This window comes from Octodon degus, unplaced genomic scaffold (assembly GCF_000260255.1).
Source record: "Octodon degus isolate 3935 unplaced genomic scaffold, OctDeg1.0 scaffold00052, whole genome shotgun sequence".
In the NCBI taxonomy this organism is placed as follows: Eukaryota; Metazoa; Chordata; class Mammalia; order Rodentia; family Octodontidae; genus Octodon; species Octodon degus.
The window spans coordinates 6,929,395-6,945,129 of NW_004524628.1; the positions used below are offsets into that span (position 1 = coordinate 6,929,395).

At 47.8% G+C, this 15,735-nt stretch overlaps 1 protein-coding gene across 1 annotated transcript; it reads left to right on the forward strand.

Annotated features, from left to right (window-relative positions):
• The first annotated feature begins 132 nt into the window (after positions 1–132).
• On the forward strand, positions 133–8,841 carry Pdcl3 (phosducin like 3). Its single transcript, XM_023717544.1, has 6 exons — positions 133–221; positions 2,029–2,158; positions 3,952–4,042; positions 4,347–4,490; positions 5,534–5,742; positions 8,517–8,841. The coding sequence occupies exons 1-6, from the start codon at positions 216–218 to the stop codon at positions 8,660–8,662; spliced, it is 726 nt and encodes a 241-aa protein (XP_023573312.1). The 5' UTR covers positions 133–215; the 3' UTR covers positions 8,663–8,841.
• The last annotated feature ends 6,894 nt before the right edge of the window (positions 8,842–15,735 follow it).

Consider the following 15,735-nt stretch of genomic DNA (forward strand, 5'->3'; position numbering starts at 1 on the left):
GCGTAAGACGTCAGCGCCCCGCGTGGAAAAGCTTGCGCATGCGCAGAGGCCATGGCTTCCGCCTGGCTCCGCCCAGTTAGTGTTTGTGGGCGGGGCGAAGGGCAAGTTGGGGAAGGGGCGGAGCTTGGAGGAAGAGGCGGAGCTTGGGCTACGCGCGCCTACGCCAAAGGGGCTGAGTTCCTAGGTGGGTCAGGCTCGAGCTACCTGAGGCCAAGATGCAGGTGAGTGAGGCAGGGTCGCGGGGGCCGAAGGCGCGGCCGCTCTTTGGACCTGGTGGGTTTGCTCCGGCCGCGGGTGCTGGGCCTCCGAGAGTTGCGGGCCGCTGTAGTTCAGAGGCCACGCGAGTGGAGGCCCGCGCAGGCGCAGTGCGGGAGGGCGGGCGCGTTCCCCCCGCCCCCGACGTGCAGGGCGTCTGTGCTGCCCCACTCTGGGTTCAGGGGGACTGGCCTTGCTCGGGGTGGGTCACCTCTGAGCCCCCTGAAGGACTTGGCAGATCGCTTACCGCTTACTAAGTTCCTTAATGAGCCCCTGGGCCGGTCAGTGAGGACGCTGAGGCTGGGAGTGTGCGGCCCCGCCCCTGGAGCCCGGGCGAAGCCTGCGCCTGGCGTCTCGGACCTGCGGACGCCTTGGTGGCCCACCGTCCCCAGCTCTGGTGCTCACCCTGGGTGCCTCCTTTTCGGGCTCCCTGGGTTGCAGAGCTCGGCCTCACAATCCCTCTGCTCAGCGTTAATTTCTTAAAATAAATGCAGTTAGAATCTCCTAGGTATGTTCTCAGTCTCTCTTCCTCCCCTTCCCTTCTTGGACCCTTACTAAGGGAGATTTGCAGAAGTCTAAAGAAAATGAAAGAAAACTCCATAGAAATGGCCTTTTGAACAAACATCAGTGACAACCAGATTTTGTTGCTGCCTATTGACCCTGACCTCGGTCCGGAGCTTTGAACCCGTGGCCTCCACCCTGAGTCAGATGGGCAGTGGAGATGGTGTGGCCTTGGTAGGGGGGCAGGGATCCTGTGCAGTTACAAGGACTGGCCATGCCCTTCACTGGACTGCAGGCCCAGGGCCGCCCCATTCCCCTTGCACAGCCCCTCCCTGCGACCACCGGCTGGAAGGAATCTGCTGGCTTTTCTTTCCTTACATCTCAGGAGGCCTGGGTCAAGGTGTGGCTGGGCCTGGCTGCCCCCCATCCTTTCCTCGGAGCTCCCTGAGCTCATGTTCCTGGCCGAGGTTGAGCTCCACCGGTCGAGCTCCTGCCAAGCCGTGCACACCCATGCTCGCACTACTGGGTTCTGGGCCTAGAGCCCCCTTTGACATGTGTTTGTGACATTGGCTCTGGTCGATTTGGCCCCTTTTGGCATGGCAGTGCGCTCCTAAACTCCGTGCCTCACCTCAGCTTCCGAGGATCGAGTGAGCACAGGCGAAGCGTTTAGAGTCCCCCACCGCCTCTTTCTGTTATAAACATTAGCTCTTAAAAGCTGCACCCAGGGCTTTGAGATGCTCAGTCAGTGACAGCCTATTTCTTTTGGGATCTTTCACTTCTGCTGGTCCCTCTGCCTGAAAGGTATTTCCTAAATCGCCACTGTCACGTGGTTGGCTCTTCCCTACCCTAAGGTGATGGTTAGTGTCATCTCCTCTAGAGAACGTGGCTGTCCACTCATGAAATGCTGGTCCCCTCTAACTCTAGACCAGCTACAGTTGGTCTTTAGGTAGATAATACAGTTTATACTAATATTATATTGTTCACTGCCTCCCTTCCTCTCTGTACTGGGTGATGGAAGCTCACCATGGTCCCATTTTGCCTAATGGAAAATAGTAGGTACTTAAATACCTGTTGAACGAATCGCTCTAAGTTATTCATAAGTGCGATGCTCAGCAGCCAAGTCAGAACCTGGTTTCTACATCGATGCTGATCTGTATGTCATACCCTGGTTTTTACCCCAAGCCTAGCTGCTGCCTTGGGAGGGAGGAAGAACAGAACGGGGTGGGGCCTTTTGACTTGGTACTCACAGCGTCCTCACCCCTGCTACTCAAGGACCCCAATGAAGACACTGAGTGGAATGACATCTTACGCAAAAAGGGCATCCTGCCCTCCAAGGAAAGCCTGAAAGAACTGGAGAAGGAGGCGGAAGAGGAGGAGCAGAAGACCCTGCAGCAGTCAGTTGGTGAGCTTGCGCACTCCTTGCTCTGTGGCTGTTTGCATCTGGAAATGGCTTTCTGAACCTCTAGCTGCTGTGGCAGAAGGAGTCTCTGAGCCTTGGCACTTACGGCGGGGGCAACCTTGGCATGGGCCAGCCTGGCGCAGGAGGACTCACATTGGGGCCTGTGGATGTGCTGGGGAGCTGTGCGGTGAGAGCTGGGACAAGGATGACCGCCTGCCCTGGGAGGGGAGCAGCTTTGCGGGTAGCTGTCACCCTACCCGGAACCTGTCCCCTTTATTCTTGCTAGGTAGGAGGAGATGCTGAGCAGGCACCGAGTCTTTTTCTCCAGTTAAGAGAAGTCAGCAGAACTTGGCAGTTGTCAGTGTAGGTCCTGTACTTAAAGCTAGGGGACTCAATCCAGTCACCAAGGGAGAAGACACAGGTAAAGAGGAAAGGACTCAAAGGACTGGGGCTTACTGGGCATGGCAGTGCACACCGTAATCCTAGCACCCAGGAAGCTGAGGCAGGGTGTGAGTCCACCGGCAGCCTGAGCTACACAGGGAGTGCAGGGCTCGTCTGGACTCCATAGAGAGATCCTGTCTAAAGAAAACAGAAACAGAGGAACCAAGGCCTGGGGGATTTTTGTCAGAAGAGGCTCAAAAGGTGGCACATAGGGACGGGGTAGGGAGAAGGGGCATCTGGAAGCCAGAGGAGAAGTGTCTTTACACAGGAGGCAGCTCTTGGGCCAGGGGCCACCCAGCATCCAAAAATGAGGGTCGTTTTGAGGTTGGTAAGAGTAAAGAGGGGCAGAGCTCAGCGTGACTTGCTGTCGAGAAGCAGGAGTTTTTGTAGCAGTGAAAACAGGGCACAGATTTCACAGCAGTGGGGGGCAAGAAGGTGGAGCTACCGCCACTCGCAAGAAAAGATGGGGCAGGGTGAGGGCCACGTCAGGAGCCGTGTGCTGGGGGAGCGCCCTCACACCAGATCTCTGTGGATGCAGAGCTCTTGGCGCCCACCCTCGAGCATGTGCACCCCCTCAGATCTGGAGAGCCCAGGCAAGTGCGGCAGGTGTGATTGCCAAGGACAGTGTTTGTGTTGTAATTTACTCCAGTAAAGACGTGTTGCCAAGTCCCCGCTCTCTCTTTGAACCGTGCATCCCTCGGTTCCTGCCATTTCCTGCAGCAGTTCCGAAGCCTCTTTCCTGGGTGTCTTCACTTGCAGTTATGGCTGCCTGAATGTCCGGAACGGACTCAAAGCGTTTGCCTTTCATGGTCATTTTGACTTTGGGGAAGAGCCAGAAGTCTCCAGTGCTCGGTCTGATGAGTAAGGTGGATGAGGACATGCTGATTTTTACAAGCCTCCCTTTCCCTTGGAAGGCACTTGGTGGCAGCAGTCACCATATTTTTTTTGTCACACCGCATGCAAAAAAGAGGACTTTTCAGAACTGCTTTAGTAAGCGGCAGGAATGATGGGATAAATGTATTCAAAAAGAGGGAGTATTTTGAGGGTGATGAATGACAATGTGCCTTTTACCTTAATAATGATTTTTTTATGTATATTTTTTGATCAGCCTTACAACTTACTTTATAAACCTGGAAGAGTTCTTTTCATGCACTTATTACTGTGTAGAGATGAGCTGGCAGGCTCGCAGATGCCATCGTAGAACTCTTTAAATCCTTCGCTTTTTATTGCTAGTGCGATCCCTTAATGTTTGTCTTTGTGTCCTGTATGCATCTTTAGGCGAGAAAAAGAAGACTTGAAATACTTGTTTATTAAGCTTTTAAATTTTTTCCTTTTGCCGCTTTAACTGTATTTAGTGAAAACATATGAAGATATGACGTTGGAGGAGCTAGAGGATAATGAAGACGAATTCAATGAGGAAGATGAACGGGCTGTTGAGATGTACAGGTTCGTGTCACGTCCAGGGACGTTTCGGGGTTTGGCAGGGTAATATAGTGTGTGTCCTGAGAAATTTTGACTCAGTCAGCTTTGGAAAGGACCACTGCTGAGCAGTAATCCTGCACACTTCAGTGGAGTGGCCTTAGGCTCTTGCCATGAGGAAGATAAATAAGGCAAGGAGACGAACAGGCGTTGCCTTCCGGGGGACGAACGTGTGCGTGCGTGTGTGCGTGCGTGCGCGTGCGTGCGTGCGCGCATGTGATGGCCTGTCGGGCATCTGTGTGTAAGGTGTTTCTTTCCTCCCCTCATGCAGGCAGCAAAGGCTGGCTGAGTGGAAAGCAGCTCAATTGAAGAATAAATTTGGAGAAGTTTTGGAGATCTCCGGAAAGGACTATGTTCAGGAAGTTACCAAAGCCGGTGAGGGCTTGTGGGTGGTCTTGCACCTTTACAAGCAAGGGTGAGCTCCTCTTCCGCCCAGTCTACAAGAAGCTTGCGTGAATTTATGTCTTGAACCTATCTCAAGCGTGACCCTTTCCAGAGGGCTGCTTTTTCTTTCACTTGCGTGACTATTGCTCTGTACTTTGTCGCCAGTTTGCCCAAGCTGTTAGGCCTAATTTCATCTTAAGACTTGCAGACACATCTGTGAGTAGTAATACAGATACTTCGTAAAAGCAGAAGGTAAAACTTAATTCTATCTGGCTAAAAATTCTGAGTCACTCATCTCTCTCATAGCCATGACCAACCTTTCAGCTTGTCAGGGCCACACTGAGTGACGAAGAAGTGTCCTGGCCACTTATAAAATATATAATGTAGTTAATATATATAAGTAACTCATTCCTTTTTTGAGTTATATTTATTACAACATTAAAACAGCTAGTAAGCCACAGGTGGTACACATCGGCAAGGGACGCTAGCATTTCAGACTCACCTGTGCCTCATGCTGCTTGGCTGGCCTACAGTGAACGTAGTGGTGCTGTGCTCCCGAATGCTCCGGGGGTCCTGTGTGCCCATCAGGTCGTGCTGTTCTTAAGTTGTGGTACCCAGTGCTGTGGAGGAGCAAGTGAAAAAGAAGATACCTTCTGGCCTGTTTCTCAGCTCTGCCTCTTCAGCATTCTCGTTCACCAGGCAGAAGGCGGTAACCAGGTGTCACCTTTTCCGTTGAAGCTGTCCTTTGGACTTACTCTTGGGTTCGCTTAAATTGGATTTTATATTTTGAGATCTTCACATTCCCTGAACATTTTCTAAGATGAAAGGTGTTAATACATGAGTTGTTTTTTGTTTATGCTAAACCTTCACTATTCAGGTTGACTTGCAGCACTGGCGTTTTGTGATGAGCAAGTGGGTTTGGGGCTGCAGTTTGGCCGCTTGCCTCTCGCTGTCCCTGCACAAGGCCACACGGCTCGAGCAGCAGTCAGGAGGCCTCTCGGCGGGTAGCAGGGCAGCCAGGCTTGGCGCTATACAAACGCAGGCTCACAGCTGCCTCTCTTCCTGTGTCCGCAGGATTCCCCTCTGTGCCCTGATCAATCAGCACCTCAGTGGATTGGCCAGGAAGTTTCCTGACGTCAAATTTATCAAGGCCATTTCAACAACCTGCATACCCAACTACCCCGATCGGAACCTGCCCACAGTATTCGTCTACCTTGAAGGTGACATCAAGGCTCAGTTCATCGGTCCTCTGGTGTTCGGGGGCATGAACCTGACAAGAGATGGTGAGCAGCTCTAGGGGCTGGGCAAGGGAGGCTGGAGCCTGCTTCCCAACTCCCTGGCTGGCCGTGCTGCCACATCGTAGCCACCTTTGTCCGTGTGGAGTAGGCTGGATGGGAGGAGGCACACTGAACCTCTTCGCAGATGATTCGTTATGTCTTGTTTAAGTTGCAGCTCAGGATCATTGCCTTCATTTTTTCATTCATTTTCATAGTTGGGGTCCTCTCGGGGACACTGGCTTATATGTATGTGTGTCTCCGTGGAGCTCCTTAGCTTCTTTTACATTGATTATGCTTAACTCTGCTCCTGAGTGTGGAAAGCTGCTTTTTGTTCCCTTCTACTTGTTATATAGGGAGGTGTCAAAATACCACATATATCAGCTACACAAGTCTTCCGAAATGTATTTTTAAACATTGCCACTAAGATGCCCACCTGGGGAAAATATAAACACAAGTTAAGCATTATTCCATTGTTCAGGGGGCCTGCTGGTTAGCTCAGTTATTTAAGCATCTGCTTATGCAAATGCAGTCAGGCGCAGGGTACTGCAGTTCGATCCCCAGCTCCTCATGCCTTACCAGACCTGCCCTTAAGGCAGCCTGAACCAGCCAAAAAAAATAACCCTTCCATTGTTCAAAGATATAAATAGTATTTCAAAGTAATTGATAGCTTATTTCAACCTTTTTTGATCAGATCATGAGGTATAATCTCAATCCTTTTTCTGTTGCTGGAGCAGAATACCAGAGGGCTGAATGTTATGAAGGAAAAATGCTTGCTTGGCTCCCATAGCCTGGCACCAGCTTCTGGTGAGGCCTCTGACCGTGTCAGTCTCTTCCGTGTAGAGGGGACACAGGCACTTGTGCAAGGAGAGACCGAGAGCTGCCAGGCCCGCTCTATAGCTCCGCTTTTTTTTGGCAGAACCAGGGATTGAACTCAGGCCCTTGTGCTTGCCAGGGAAGCGCTTACTCCACTGAGCCATCTCCCCGGCCCCAGTAACCCCCACTCTTTAAAAGCTACCCGTTCCCACAAGGACCAGTCTTGGGGGACCTATGTGGATCCTTCTAAAGGCCCTGCCCCCAACTTCACTGCATCGGCAGCAGATGTCTGATAGCTGTGTCCTGTTACATCTAGTCTATTCCTAGAAAGTCTTGAGGATTAGTAAACTTATATGTACATGCTTCTACATGTATGTATGGATATGTAAATGTACTTTTGAAATGGAATCATTAATCTTAACTTTTTAACTGAAATCTGTTGCTTTTTCACAACATCCAGCCCGTGTACCTAGAGCTAAAACCCTAGGGTCATAACCATCCCATGGAGCAGCCCCCAGCACCACTGAGATGGAATTGACACAAAAGGAATGGATGTGTTTAAGGTGTACAGCATGGTGGTGTGGCTTAGAAGCGCAGCATGGAGTGGTCAGCACAGTCAAACTGATCACGCCTCTATCACCTTGTATAGTTCTCTCCTTTTTCCTTTGGTGAAAATACTTACTATTATGCCATAAGCAGACTTCTAGCATTTAATGCATTATTGTTAATGATGATCACCGTGCTGTATATTAAACCCCAGAACTTACTCATTTTATAACTGAAACGTTGTGCCCTTTGACCAGCATTTCCCCGTCTAACCCCAGCCCTGGTACTCTGTTCTTCTCGCTGCCCCGTGGAGCACGGTGGTCGGACCTCAGGAAGCGTGGCAGCGTGGAGTGGAAGTGCACACTTGGCGTTGACCTGTCTGTGATCCGGGCTTTCAGCTTTAGAATCTCTTGGACATCGTTGGGTAGCACCTGGGTTCTTTGATGAAGAATGCATTCCCTGACTTACTTCACAAGGGCTACCCTGTGGGCAGTTTCACTGATTTTATAAGAGGGTAAAATGTAGGAACTTTGTGGTCTCCGATTGCTTAGTTTCCTGTCCTTTATGTTTAATTATTTGGTATAACTTGGAACAAATATATCAGCTCTAGGGTGTCATCAAGTTATCTTTTGACCATAGTAGATGAGCTATTAGACACGAGGCTGAAATTTGCCTTCAGTTAAACTTACATTGGTAATGAAGTTACCCTGTGACCTGGGGAGAGTCTTTCCTCTAAATGTTTCTTGCCTGTTTTTTCCCTAGTGAATTGTCCAGGCTAGAAAGCTACAGTAGCTACAGGAGAGGCTTATCCTTTGTATCTTACTGTAGGGTTTTTTTTGTATTGTAGCACAAGGTGTACAGGGTCTCACTGTAGAGATCATTTTGTGGTGATCCGCCTGTGTTCAGCCTCCTGAGAGCTGGGATTACAGGCACGTGCCACCATGCCCAGGCTCAGTTGCCAGCTCAGCACGCGCTAGGGGCGGGGCCGGCACTGCAAGCCAGGGATCAAACCCTGGCTGCCATGTCTGCCTAAGCAGGCACTCTGATCCACTGAGCTATAGCTTCAAGTTTGTGTTATATCTCATCTGACAAAAGAGAAAGTTTTTTATGTGTGTGTGTGTGTGTGCGCCAGGGATCTAACTTGGGACCTTGTGCTTGGCAGACAGGCGCTTATGCTGCTGGGCTATCTCCCCAATCCTAAGAGAAAGGTTTTTAAATTTTCCTTTTTAGAGGCCCAATTTTTTGCCTCTCTTTCAGCACTGTAAAATTATGGCCCTAAGATTGTTGCCAGAACTTGATGATCATGTTTTCCATTTTCTCCTGTGTGTGTATGTGCACACGGCTTGAGGGTGTGAGCTCAGGCCCAGTGCTGGTGCCGTGCAGTGCCGTGCCGTGCGTGATTTGCCCTTTCCTTCTTGCAGAGTTAGAGTGGAAACTGTCCGAATCTGGAGCGATCAAGACAGACCTGGAAGAGAACCCCAAGAAGTCTGTTGAAGATGTGCTGCTGTCCTCTGTGCGCGGCTCCGTCCCTATGCGGAGGAGGGACAGTGACTCTGAGGGGGACTAAGGCTGCACTTGCTGCAACTCTGCGCACTTTCTTGATGTGACAGGCCATCTGATTTTTTTAAAAAGAAAAACCAAGAACGAATCCTTTTGGATTTTAGCCTCTTTATAATTGTGCATCACACCTCATCCATTTCCAAAACAATCATTACTCAGAATTGTATTAAATTTCTTGGAACTCTCTTTTTAAATAACATTTCTTTTAAAAAAAAGTCTAAACCATTTATTGATATGGCAAATGTCTATATTTTCCTATTTATGTTTTAAGTAAATGGTAAAACTTATGTTTTGAGATTTACTGTGTAGAAAGAAATGGGGAGTTTTAGAAAATTGAATATTGAGAAAATTGTGAACAAAGCGTTATAGTTAATTTTTTTATTTTATAAATTTAGCAGAATCAACTCAACTTATAAGAGTGCTCTGTGGGGAAAACATGTTAGTATTATAGCTTAGAAGAAATGGATAATTTTTGTGGTGGGAAAAAACCCTGTCTCATCAAGGCCATAATTGACATTTTAATTTATTGCCCTTTTTCTTTTTTAAGTGTATTTCCATGTTTAAGGTAACATTAAGACATCAGTTCATTTTGACTTTATAAATGACCACTTTAATTCTCCTTTTGGAATTGAAATACAAACATACACGTAAAGTATCTCATTTAATAAGTAAGAAGCCTTCCGCTGCTCTGTGAGCCAGAACACTGTAGGCCTTTACTGCCTCTTGTGAAGCTGATACTGCGAGCAGCGGAACAGGAGGTACTTGCCAGGGTGTGTGGAGTGATTCAGATCTAGCAAGAATCAGCACAAAATATGCTCCGATGACCCTGTGAAATATTTTTTGCCCTAATTCACAGAATGACAAGCAGCTATCACCCATTTTATCTCTCGGAAATTTCTATCTTATTTTCTGTCGTAACAGCCAGCAGTGTTATAACATTTCCCATAATGGCTTTACCTTGAAGGCTGTTCATGAAATTTTAATTGCAGGGTTCAAAGAAGCTTGCTGCATGCTGTCCCTGGCTCCAGGGCTTCGCGGGAGATCTGCCTCCTTCGCTCTTCTGCTGCTCACTGACAGCTTAGTGAAATGGGGGGACAAGGGTGGGAGGTTTCCTGAGAGCCGAAGCACGCTGAGGGGTGGAGCTGTGTCTGAATGCAGGCGGCGGCCTCTGTTGGAGAGCAGCAGGCCTGGCTCCAGCGCGGAGCCTGAGCCGCAGGCCCGTGCTCTGAGCGTCCGTCCGCTGTGCCTCTGATCTCAGTGTGGCAGCCAACATGTGATCCTGACCCCGCGGAGAGTGCTCTTAGCCGGATGCGGCGAGCGCTCCGCTGCCTGCAGCCTTGGCTAACGAGCTCTGTCTTCCCGCACTGCGTGGAGGATCTAGGCAGCTGACCAGCCGCATGATGGGGTTAGAGGAAGCCCCTGGGGTCTCCATTCTAAGCAGGCTTGTGCTTTGGAGCCTCACCTGCTGGTGTCCACAGGTTATTTTATAACAGTGTTATAACAGTGTTTATCTTCCCTGGGTGTGGGTGCTGGATGCAAGTGATGACACTTGGTTCTTAAGTCCGGAGTGTGCCTTTTTCCCCTGCAGGAACACAGTGTTAGTGCCTTTGCTGTCACTGGAACGAAATAGCTCACTCTTAAAGATGAAAGGTTTGACTTGGCTCACGATTCAGGGCTTCTGTCTGCAGGTGGCCGTCTCCCAGGCAGAGATGTGGCGGGAGGGCAGAGTGGAGGCTGCCACGCAGGAAGGAGCCATGGCTAGAACACACCCTTCCGGGTCGCATCCCAGGACCCCTGGCCACATCCCGGGACCCCTGGCCACCTGCTAACCACGTTCAGCTAGGAACTCGCTCAACTCCACCTCTGAGCACGTGACTTTTGGGTGACATTTTAGATCTAAGCTCATACCTTGACTAAAGAAATGGACAAGAAATCTACCTGTTAGCTGTTCTCTGTGCCTGGAGGGGGAGGGTGTGGGCCAGTGCCAAGGGAACCTTTCTTAGATGATTGTTGAGAGATAGTTCCAAAAAAGTAGGATCTTATGACGGGAAAGTGAAGTGGCTAAGTCTGTCAAGCGCCACCAGTTGATGTCCTTATAGTTGGGTTGTGCCACCCAGCCAGCCTCCATGTGCAGTCCGTGGTGGCTGATCCACAGAGCCACTTCCTGTGTCCCTAGAGAGTTCAGGGAAACAAGGGAAGGGCTACTCAGAGCTGTCCTGTTGCCAAGAGCAATTTTGTCATTCCTTCCACTTTAAATTTGGCTTTCTTGGCAAAGCACTTTTCAAATATTACAGGCCAAATGTGTTATGACTGTGTCGCCTGCTCTAGAAACAAACTCCCAGGAAAGCAATTTTTTTCCCAGTTCTGGAAGCTGCTGTCACTTGTGAACGCAGCCTTCGGTCATGGTTCTCCGTGCCCGCCCGGCCCTGTGCCCTACTCCTCCTTGAATGTCACTTCCCAGGGGACCTTGAGACAGTCAGTGGTTGTCGGAGGGCAGGGGGCAAGTTGGAGGAGGATGGGAGGGTTGAATCGGATTGGTAAGCCATGGGGGTGTCACACTAGTCTGATTAATAAGATAATGGCAGAGCTAGGACCATGGGAATTTGTCAGATCCCATAGAGCTTTGCAACTCACCGAATCCAAATTAAAACATTGTTTGGGAGCTGGGGCGTCCCTGGATGGAATGCGGCATGTAACAGCACAGTCAATCCATGTGACACATGCATGAAACACCCTGGCAGGCAGAGGAGGTAGAAGAACCAGGAGCCAACCTCAGCAGCTCCAGAAAGGCGTGGAGTCTTCAAGGAGGAGGGCAAGGAAAGCGCGTGCAGCGCTGTCCAGCTGATCACATTTCTCACGGGAGAAAGGAGTAGCGGCTACAATGCTGCTGCTCGTGTGTACTGAACTGAACAAGTAAAAACGCTGCTAGCAGGTGGTGAGAGCCAGATTTCTCACTGGTAGAGTAGGAGTTCCAGATAAAGGCAGAGGCGAGAAGGATCCAGGGGTCCCAGGAAAGCGTTGGAACTCGGCATTGAACTTGGCTTTAGCACGCACAAATATGTAGACGGTGCGTCCACAGGTTCGGATCCACACACACACTTCCTTGCCGTGTCATTGGAGAGACCTGAAAGCAATGGTATCCCAGGAGCTGCCCTCAGATCATGGTTACAAACCCCTTTTCCCAAGAAGGAGTCAAAGCCCTTTGGAGAAGTATCTGATTCTGAAGCTGGAACAGGAGATAGAGATAGGCTTGGGCAGCCAGAAATACAGAAGGGCTAAACGGCGCCCAAGCCACAGTGCGGGGAGTGTGCCACGGATCTAGTGTCAGGGAACCATCTCCCAGTGGCTGGAAGTGGAAAGTTTGAGCAGTTCAGGCAATACTGGGTTATAGCCAGAGGCACAAAGTAAATACCCTTGAGGCAATAGTGACAAAGAAGTAACTGAACAAATAAGTAGACAGAGAAGATCATCTCCCCCACAGAACTCCAAGAAACCTAAGTAGATTCTTGGCCAGTCGGAGACGCCTCCTCTTGAAATGCAGCCTGCACAAATGACTTTCTTCCAAGATAGGCAATATGGAAGGGCAGGGGAGAGGGCAGCTTTATAGTACAGAAACCCAGCACTGTCTCAGCCAGGTGATCAAGGCCGAAATCAGCTGTGACAAGTTGTGCTGATAGTCCAGCCTCTGGATACAACAGTATGAAAGTGATACTCTGATCTTCAAAAACCTTAACTCAGGACAAAAACATCTGACAAATTCCTACTGAGAACCATCCCACGGACCAATTGTTCAGAGCCCCTCAGCTTGTTAAGGTTGCCAAAACAAGGAAAGAAACTGTCACAGCAAAGGCATGAGATGTGGAGTCCTGGATGGCGACCTACAAGAGATAGAGGACACCAGGCAAAGACAAAAGAACTTCGGATCAGAATGGAGTTCATCAGGAGCTAGTTGTGAATTGTAAGGTGTACACCACGTGAACGGCAGGCTGCTTGTTGTGGAAACTGGCTGCTGTGCCGGTGCCCTCATAAAGCCTAAAACTATGCTAAAAAATAAATTTATTTCAAAATAAAGTGGTTTAGTGTGGAGGCAGCTCATTTGTGTGTGTGTGTGTGTGTGTGTGTGTGTGTGTGTGTGTGTGTGAAGACTTTTCTTCACATGCCTGAGGCTGCCCCTGGCCCTCTACAGCTGTCACCATGCCACAAAATGAACATATTGAATTACACTGCAAATGGTATGGGTATTGTTTGGGTTGCCATGAAAAAAGAGAAAGGAGAGTCAAGAGGCTCTGGAACATTAAAGAAGGCCAAAAATAAAATAAGTGATCGGCCTGAAGGCCAAGCTCCACCGAGCTGAGAAAATACAAATGAAAAGGCCATCAAGATGCAGGAAAAGAGAAATAGCAAAGGAAAGAGCAACGCAAAGACTGCAGTGAGCGGTGCCTGCCTGTCTGCTGGACAGATAGGCACCGTCTCATGTGGAAGCACTTTCCAACATGACTAAGCAAAAAGTGAAAGAGAAGGTGGGAAAATGGGAAGTCCTTCTGCCCAAGTTCGTGCCCAGGGGGAACCAGAAGTATTTAAAGTTATTCAAACTGGAGAAAGGGTGGGATAGGATGGTCACTAAAGTCTGCCTTGTGGCTTTACAAGAAAACTACCTAAATACGAAAGATTCATTAGGCCAGTGGGCTTAGAACTCAAGAAGGCCTGTGTGACACATCCTGAACCAGAAGCCACCTGTTGCCCACCAATACTTGGTATGAAAAATGCCCTTTATTGCCACTATATCTAACTTTGGGTGTTTTTTCCAAAGGAAGTGACTGAGGTGAACATGAGTTAGGCCTTGTGACACAAGGAGTTGAGGTTATTTGGAGTAAATACATCCAGGAGACCAACAGTCCTGAGAATGATGAATGGGTCATCACATTCTTACTGTTTCAACAGACACTTCATATGCTAACTTCTTACACTTATTGAAGACTACAGACCAATCCGGAAAATCATTACTATGAATACTACTGAACAATGTTCACAACTGTAGTCATCAAAACATTCATTCATGATAAAAACCTCATAGAAAATCGAAATACATGGTCTTTACCTCAACCTGACAAAAACCATTTATGACAAGCCAACAGTCAACATCATACTAAATGGACAACAACTGAAACTAACAAGATAAGAATGTCTACTGTCACCACTCCTATCCAATATAGCTCTGGAGACACTAGCCAGAGCAATTAGACAAGAGAGATAAATAAAAGGAGTAAGGATAAGAAAGCAAGAAGTGAAATCATCATTCACAGATGACATGATGCTCCACATGGAAGATCCCAAAACTCCACCAAAAGTCTGCTAGAATTAATAAATTCAGTAGCATAGCTGGATACACAGTCACCACTAAAAAAGCAATAGTGTTCCGTACACATACAGCAAACACACTGAGAGACAAATTAGGGAAACCACAACTTTCACAATAGCATCTAAAAAAGTGAAGTACTTAGTAATCAATCTACAATGGAAGTAAAAGATCTACACAATGAAAATTACAGTGCTCTGAAAAAAAGATCAAAGACGATTTCAGAAAATGGAAAGATATTCCTTGCTTATGGACAGGAAGAACCAACACTGTGAAAATGGCCATACTCTGAAAATTGTTATACAGATTCAATGCAATCCTGATCAAAATACCATTAGCATACCTCACAGAGCTAGAGAAAACATTGCTGAAATTCATCTGGAGCCGAAAGAGACCTAGTATATCAAAAGCAATCCTGGGCAACAAAGGAAAGGCAGGAAACATCACAACCCCTGACTCGAAATTATACTACAAAATTACTATAATAAAATCAGCATGGGATTGGCAAAGAAAATAGCCTGATTGATGGAACAGATCAGAAGATGCAAACACAAACTGCAAACACACTCGGCCACCTTATCTTTGACAAAGGTGCCAAACACATTCACTGGAAGAAAGATGGCCTCTTTAGCAAATGGTGCTGGAAAAGCTGGCTCTCCACATCTTGAAGACTAAAACCAGACCCATGTATATCACCATGCACTAAAGTCAAAATGGATCAAAAATTTTAAATATTAAAATAAAAATATGAATCTACTGGATGGGCTGAAGAGATAGCTCAGCAGTCTATGTTCCTGCCTGGAAAATGCAAAGACCTGAGTTTGATCCCCAGTATCACATGCCATGCCAGCCTCAGAACCCTGGGCACAACATGCTGGCCACAAAACTGAGCAAGTGGCATATGCCTGTAATCCCAGCACTGGGGAGGTTGAGATAGGAGGATCACTATGAGTCCAAGCTGCATAGCAAGATCCTGTACCAAGTAAATGAAAGATTTTATTTTATTATTATTATTATTATTTTGGTGGAACTGGGGATTGAACTCAGGCCCTTGCACTTGCCAGGCAAGTGCTCATCCTACTAAGCTATCTCCCTAGGCCCCAAATGAAAGATTTTTAAAAAACAAAATAAATCTACTGGAAAAGAAAGTAGGTAGAAATCTTGAAGACATAGGGGTAGGAAGAGAGTTCATGAACAAAAACCAAACTGCATGGGAAATACTTCAAAAAATCAACTGGGATCTCATCTAATTGAAAATTTATACATATAACAAAGAAAACCCACACATTGAGAAAAAAAATTTAGCCAACTATCCCTTAGACAAAGGACTTCTGTCCAGAACACACACAAAATAAAAATCAGACCCCCCCCCACATTTAAAGACCCAGTCAAAAAATGGACATCTGAGATGAATACACACTTCTCAGATGAAGAAATATAAATGGAATATAAATAAATGAAAAAAATGTTCAACATCATTGGTCATTCGGGAAATGCAAATTAAAGCAACACCAAAATTCCCCCTCACCCCAGAAAAAATGTCTATCATCAAGAAGTCAATCAATAGCAAATGCTGGATGGGGACTGTGGGGGACAAGGAGCCCTTCTCTGCAGTTAGTGGGAGTATAGACTGGTGCAACCACTGTGGAAATCAGTATGGAGATTCCTCAAAAAGTGAGGGTTAGAAGTTCCATTCAACCCGGCTATTCCTGTCCTGGGCATTT